This window comes from Sorex araneus, chromosome 9 (assembly GCF_027595985.1).
Source record: "Sorex araneus isolate mSorAra2 chromosome 9, mSorAra2.pri, whole genome shotgun sequence".
Classification (NCBI taxonomy): Eukaryota; Metazoa; Chordata; class Mammalia; order Eulipotyphla; family Soricidae; genus Sorex; species Sorex araneus.
The window spans coordinates 12,752,005-12,759,133 of NC_073310.1; the positions used below are offsets into that span (position 1 = coordinate 12,752,005).

The window sequence follows — 7,129 nt, forward strand, 5'->3', positions numbered from 1 at the left end:
GGAGGAGGGGACCTACTTCCCCATCCGGCACGGCCTGGCGTGCTCCCTCATGGGGCCAATGCAGCCAGCAACACACCAGCCCCCAACTCTCAGGACAGCCAGTGGGGGGGGGGGGTCGGGGAGTGCAATCAAGAGTCAGAGTCGGGGGCTGGAGCGATAGCACAGCGGGGAGGGCGTTTGCCTTGCACGGGGCCGACCCGGGTTCGATCCCCAGCATCCCATAGGGTTCCCCGAGCACCACCAGGGGTAATTCCTGAGTGCAGAGCCACACATCTGAGCATAGCCGGGTGTGACCCTAAAAGAATCAGAGTCAGAGACAATTCAGGGGGCTGGGAGTGGGGGGACCCACACCCGGCAGTGCTCAGGGCTCACTCCAGGAGCCCTTCCTGGCAGGGCTCAGGAACTGCATGGGATGCCGGGGATTGAACCCTGGTCAGCAGCGAGCAAGGCCTTACCCGCTGGACTATTGCCCTGGCCCCAGGGATAGAAGGTGAAGGCTCTTGCCTTGCATGCACACAACCCGGGTTCGATCCCCAGCACCCCATAGGGTCCCCTGAGCCCTGAGCACCACCAGGTGTGGGCCCAAAACAACAGCATCCACCGGAAGCCAGGCCGAGTGGCCGAGTCCACGCCAGCACGGGCGAGGCCCAGAGCTTCACTGCAGCCCTGCAGGACCCCCAAGCACCACCAGAAAATAAAGGGGTCCAGGGGCTGGAGCCACAGCACAGTGGAGAGGGCGTTTGCCTTGCATGTGGCCGACCCGGGTTCGGTTCCCAGCATCCCATAGGGTCCCCCGAGCACCACCAGGAGGAATTCCTGAGAGCATGAACCAGGAGTCAGCCCTGAGCATCGCCGGGTGTGACCCAAAAAGCAAAAATAAATAAGGAAAAAATTTAACAAAGGGGTCCAGGGAAAGAGTCAGCCGGGGGGCTACTCCACGTGAGAGAGGTCCCAGGTTGGACCCCCCCCCGCCCCGTGCCGTCCAGAGTGAGCCCAACACCGAGACCCCGTGGGCAGCCCCCCGCCCCCGCCCCGTGTGGCCCCGACGCAAAGGGAAGAGGCAGGAGGGGAGCTGGGCTCACCCGCCCCCTCTCCCCGCAGGCGAGACCGTGGTGAGCTCCATGCATTCTTCGCGCTACCCGAGCCCGGCCGAGCTGGACGCCTACGCCGAGAAGGTGGCCAACAGCCCGCTGTCCATCAAGATCTTCCCCAGCAACATCCGGGTGCCCCAGCACAAGCACCTGAGCCGCACGGTCAACGGCTACGACACCAGCGGGCAGCGCTACAGCCCCTACCCCCCGCACGCGGCCGGCTACCAGGGCCTGCTGGCCATCGTCAAGGCCGCCGTCGTCTCCTCCTCCTCCTCCTCCTCCTCCGCGGCCGCCGCCGCCTCTTCCTCCTCCGGCTCCAGCGGCCCCGGGTCCGGGGTGGCCGCGCCCGCCGGGCCGGCCAAGAGCGTGCTCAAGAACGCCGAAGGGAAGAGGACCAAGCTGTCCCCCGCCGCCGTGCAGGTGGGCGTCGCGCCCTACCCGGCGCCCAGCGCGCTGGGGCCCTTGGCCTACCCCAAGCCCCCCGAGGCGCCCGCCCCGCCGCCCGGCCTGCCCACGGCAGCCACGGCCACCGCCGTCATCCCCCTGGCCGGCCGCGGCCTGCCCCTGCCGCCCTCCAACCTGCCGTCCATCCACAGCATCCTGTACCAGCTCAACCAGCAGTGCCAGGCCCCGGGGGCCGTGGCCGCCTGCCAGGGCGTGGCCGTGCCCCACCCCAGCCCGGCCAAGCACGGCGGCGGCGGCCCGGTGCCCAGCTTCCCGGGCATGGCCTACTCGGCGGGCGCCGGGCTCGCCGACTGCCGCAAGGGCCCCGAGCTGGGCCAGGGGGGCACCGCGCCCGCCTTGACGTTGGCCGCGGCCAAGCCCGCGGGCTACGCGGACGGGGGCCTGGACTACCTGCTGTGGCCGCAGAAGCCGCCCCCGCCGCCGCCCCCCCAGCCGCTGCGGGCCTACAGCGGGGGCGGCGCGGCCGCGGCGGCGGTGGCCAGCAAGTCCCCCGAGGCGGGCGGCGGGGGCCGCGGGTACGAGCGGGGCGCGGGGTCCCCGCTGCACTGCAGCGGCGTGGGGCTGCCCGCCGGCTTCGCCGTGGGCCAGTACTTCGCCACGCCCTGGAACAGCGCGCTGGTGACGCCCACCAGTGACGGCGGCTACAACCCGGCGGCCGGCGCCGGCGCCGTGGCCGTGGGCGAGCTGGGGGGCGCGGCCCGGGAGCTGGCGGGGCCCCCCGCCGACGCGCTGGCCGGGCTGCCCAGCAAGAGCGTGTGCAACACGTCGGCGCTGAGCAGCAGCCTGCAGTCGCTCGAGTATCTCATCAACGACATCCGGCCGCCCTGCATCAAGGAGCAGATGCTGGGCAAAGGCTACGAGACGGTGGCCGTGCCCCGGCTGCTCGACCACCAGCACGCCCACATCCGCCTGCCCGTCTACAGATAAGGCCCGCCCGGCGAGCCACGGACAGACAGACAGACAGACGCACGGGGGGAGGCCGGGCCACGGGACTGGGTCGGGGGTGGCAGGAGGCTCCCCCTCCCCCCGCGACGCCCACAGGGAATCCAGGTCCTCTAGCCGCCCGCCTGGCTCGGAATGGCCGCGCCCACTGGCCCCTGACCACCCCGTCCCTTTGGGGGCGTCCCTGGACACGGGGAGGGCTGGGGGGGGGCCTGCCCCTGACCGCCACGCCTCCCCCTGTCCCGGCGGGCAGGGAGAAGCCGCTCTCCTGGTGCTCCCCGAGAGGGCCACACAGGGTGGCCTGCATGTGACGGGTCTGGGGCTCTTGGGAACAGGGCAGCCCCCCCGGGGGCCAGGGAGTGACCCCCACCACCACCACCCCTGGCCCCGCGGGAAGGAGCAGAGGGCCCCACAGCAAGCCGCCGGGCTCCCCGCACCCCTGCGGCCCGTTCAGGGGAGGGTGGTTCCAGGCGCTCCCACGGCCCCTGCTCCTCTGCCTCGAGCCGCGTCCCCCCCACCCCCCAGCCCCGTTCCTTCAGGACACAGAATCACACCCCCGTCGCCCGCTCCCAACCCTGGACGACACCCCGACCCCCCGACCCCCCCCCACACACATACATACACACACTCTCGCGCCCATCCACCCCACAGGGCTGCTGGCACGGGGGTCCGGGGAGCCCCCAGGCTTGTGTACGCGTCACGGCAAGTTTCCGAGTCTTAAGGAAGGGGGCGCCGTCTCCCCTTGGCACAAGGGCACCGCAGGGGTGACACCAGGCCTGCCACCTCCGGCCCCGGGCAGAGGGACCCTCCCCGTCCTCTTCTGGGCAGCTTCCTGGGCTCAGGGGGACGCGAGCCAGCCCCTTTCCTGCGAGCCTGCCCGCGCGGCCAGGAGGGGGGGGCGGAGGGGGAGGGGGAGGGGTCCTCCCCAGGCCCGCGCCCCACCCCCCAGGCCTGCCCCCCAGCCCCCCGTGCCCCGACAGCGGTACTGTATCTCTCTCTCCAAGGCCTGGCCCAGCACTAAGTGCATTTACAAATCTCTGAGAATGTTTTTTTTTTATACTAAAATTGACCATTATATTCTACTGTGAGAAGTGCAGGTCGGCACTATATTGTTTTAAACGCGAAGAGAAAGAAAAAAGAGGAAAACGCAGATGGTGTCTCCGCTGTGGGGTTGCTTTGTGGCGCCGGGCGTTGTTCCGGCTTCAGTCGAGGGTCCCACACCCCCCCCCCCGCGCCCCGGGGGATGGGAGGGCCGGTCACCCGAACCCAGGCCCAGCTCCCATGGCCCCGTGGCCAGGAGCTTGTCCTTCTGGCTCCTGCCCCGAGGGGGTGGAGCTGGCCCAGGCTGGTGCCCGGTCCCCCTGGCACATTCCAGCTGAGCCCCGCGCGCTCCTGGCACCCCAAGGCAGAGGGCCCAGACTAAGGGTCTGGGCAGGACCCCTCCCCCCGCCCCCCCACTCACCCGCCCCATACCTCCAGGCTTGCAGGAGCCTGTGGGGGTCCCTGTCCAGCACTGACCCTGCCCTCAGTGCCCTCCTGCTCCACCCCTGCGCAACGTTGGGGTGGGGGAGGTGGCCAGAGGCCCAGAGAGGGGCACCAACCTGCCCGGGTCACACAGCACACAGGGGGGGTACTTGCAGGAGGAGGCCGTGGGCTCGTCTCAGGTGCGGTTCCTGGGTGGGCCTCCTGCCCTGGCTCTTCCCCCCCCCCCCGGGGCCTGGGGGAACTGTGGAAGCCCCCAGTCGGATGCTGATCTCGCACCCCACACCCCAAAGGCCATGGCCGGTGTGCTGGGGGGTGAATGAGGCCCCCCGCATGGAAGCCCCCGTCCCTCCTGCCCGCATAGCCCAGGGAGGCTGCTGGGCGCTGGGCCTCGGAGCCAGTCCCGGAGGGGAGGGAGAGGGGCCTCGGGCAGATGTCCAGGGGGATGACGGCCGGTGGCAGGGCCTGGGAGTGCCCACGAGGCGGGCAGCAGGGGGACGGTGCTTTGGTTGGTTATTATATTATTTTGCCTCTCAAGCAGCACTCGGGGGCCCTGGGCCCCCCTCCTGGCAGTACCCAGCGGGCCGGACCAGACGGGCATGCCGCAGGCCCAGCTGTGTGGCACCGTGTGGGTCCCGCCAGGCCCCTGGGAGCCCACAGCAGCCCCACGGGCGCCGAGCACGGGTGGAAAGGCCACGGGTGGGAGAAGCGGCCGCTGGGTGGGTCACGGAGCCCCACGCCAGGCCAGGCCCTCCCCAGACACCCCGTGATTCTCTGGCCTCGGCCCCACCTGGGGACACACAGCACAGCCCCCCCGACCCTGCCGGTCCCCGGGAAAGCCCGGCCGACCTCACCGTCCCTGGAGACGGCCCCCAGCAGCTGTTCCCCGGTGCTCCCGGGCTCCTGGCTTCAAACCACGCCCCCCCTTCCCAAACAGCCCCGCTGACCCCCACAATGAGGGCAGCCGGTGGCAGCTGGATCCTGGGCACCGTCCCAAGAACCCGCAGTTTCTGAAGGCCGCTGACCCCGGGGCTGGGGGCTGGGGGGCTGGCCGGGGTCTCGGCCCCACAGCACCACTCCAGCACGTCCCCTGGCTAGGAACGGCCCAGAGAGGGCAACACCCGCCCCACAGAGGTCACACAGGCCTGCTGCTGCAAGAGGCTGCGTGCTAAAGCGTCACTCCCGGCCAAGGTGACACCCCCACCGGCCCCCAGCTATGCCCAGTCTGGGACCCCACACCTGGCTGCCAGCCTCGTGACGGGTGATGGTGGTAAAGGGGAGAAGGCCGTGCTCAAGGCTTACTCCCGGCTCTGTGCTCAGGAACCCCTCTCAGCGCACCCCAGGACAAGCTGTGGGTATAAAACCTGAGGCCCGGGGCTCTGCGGGACGCACCTACCCCCGGGCCGGGGCTCTGCGCTCTTGCGTTTGTCCTCGTGGCCAAAGCCAGCAGGGCTTAAGGGCTCCTCCTGGCTCTGTGCTCGGGGTCTGGGACGCCAGGGATCGGCATACAAGGCAAGCGCCCGCCCTGCTGTACCATTGCTCCAGAACAGCCACATCCCTTTTGTTTGGGTTTGGCTTGGGGGCCACACCTGACGATGCTCAGGGGTTTCTCCTGGCTCTGCACTCAGGGATCCCCCCAGCGGGGCGCGGGGGGCTGCATGGGGTGCTCCCCGCTGTCCGATGGCTCCCCCCCCAAGGAGCTGCCACACCTAAAACTGCATAGCTCACAGGGTGGCTGTTCTCGGACTCACGGCCCTCGCCTTCCCATACCCCCCACCCCCCATTTAGAGGAGGGGGTGGTGAGACAAGTCGGGCCCCCGAACTCGCCTCAAAGCAACAGCCCGGCTCCCGGCTTCGGGGGACTCGGTCCCCGCATGGTTTCGTGGCTCCTGCTTCCGGGTCCCCTTGGGTCCTGGCTTGCCCTGCGCCTGACCCTGGGACTCTCAAAGGGCCTGCCCAGCCCCCACGCTGGCCGCTGCAGGGAGGGTGCTGGGCACAGCAAGGAGAGCAAGGCTGGTGGGCACTAGGGTGTCAAAGTGACCGGCTGGTGGGGGGAGGGCGGGGGAGGGCAGGGGCGGAAAGGCTGACCTCAGTGTCCAGATCATGGGCCATCTTGGGCTACCTGTGTGGGTGTGGCCTCCCTGGGGCTGGGCTCCAGGCCTGCCCAGGACAGGGGAAGGGGTGAAAGGTGGCCCCGGGGAGCATGGTCAGGCTAATTAGCCTTAAGCCCCACTGCATGTGGCTCAGTGGGAGAACAGGTGCCTCCCAGCTGTGAGCCCTGGGGTCACCTGCAGGACCACACATGCACACGCATATGCACACGCACATGCACACATACACATGCATGCACATGCATGCACACACATGCATGCATACCCACATATGCACACATGCATGCACGCATGCAAACATACATGTATACACATGCATACACACACAAACACATACATGCACACACCGCATGTGTATATTCCAAAAAAATAAATTGCGAATGGCCACAGGCGGCTCTCTCTCGCCGCCTGTGTTCAGTGGTCTCGGGCCGCTTCCCCCACCCCGGAGTGGCCGATGGCCGTGGGCAGGTGAAGGGAAGAACGAGGGCCAGGCTGGTGGGTACCAGTTGCAGTTTGTTCCAATCTCATCCCCCCTCTCCTCTGACTCTCCCTCAGCTTCTCCCTGGGTCCTGCTCCCTCACGCTCCCCTTCTCGCTCCTGCCTCCCCTGCTCCCTCATTCTCCTTCCGGCTCCCCTGCCCCCTCTCACAGTCTTAGCCAAGTCCCCAGGCATGAGGGGCTGGGGTAACAATTACACGTAAGAGTGCTCATACAGCCAACAGAGGGAAAGTCCTTCCCTCAGGGGAAGCTGCTTCTAGGACAGATTCTCTGTCAGGAGGACGACCCGCCCCAGGGCCGAATCCCATGGGTGTGTTTCTCCTCTCCTTGTCCAACTAACATATAAACACTCGTAATAGTAGTCATTTTGTATGGACACAGTAAGGGATACATTAAGCTTATAGGATTGCTCTCCTGGGGTCATCTCGCTATAGATCTCAGACTACAGTGCTCAAGTCAGATTAGTCTTTCCTATCCCGAGCAGGGTCCTAATCTCATTGTTACTTTTTGGGTCATGACAGAATTTATCCATGACCATGCT

The 7,129-nt window shown here is 67.8% G+C and overlaps 1 protein-coding gene across 2 annotated transcripts in view; it reads left to right on the forward strand.

Moving 5' to 3' along the window:
* Window positions 1-2,614, forward strand: part of FAM222A (family with sequence similarity 222 member A) — a 52,618-nt gene extending 50,004 nt beyond the window's left edge. For both annotated transcript variants that reach the window (XM_055147323.1, XM_055147322.1), the window contains exon 3: window positions 1,102-2,614. In XM_055147323.1, the coding sequence (XP_055003298.1) occupies window positions 1,102-2,483 (1,382 nt within the window). In that variant the 3' untranslated portion in view covers window positions 2,484-2,614. The remainder of the gene's footprint in view (window positions 1-1,101) is intronic.
* Window positions 2,615-7,129: the final 4,515 nt, after the last annotated feature.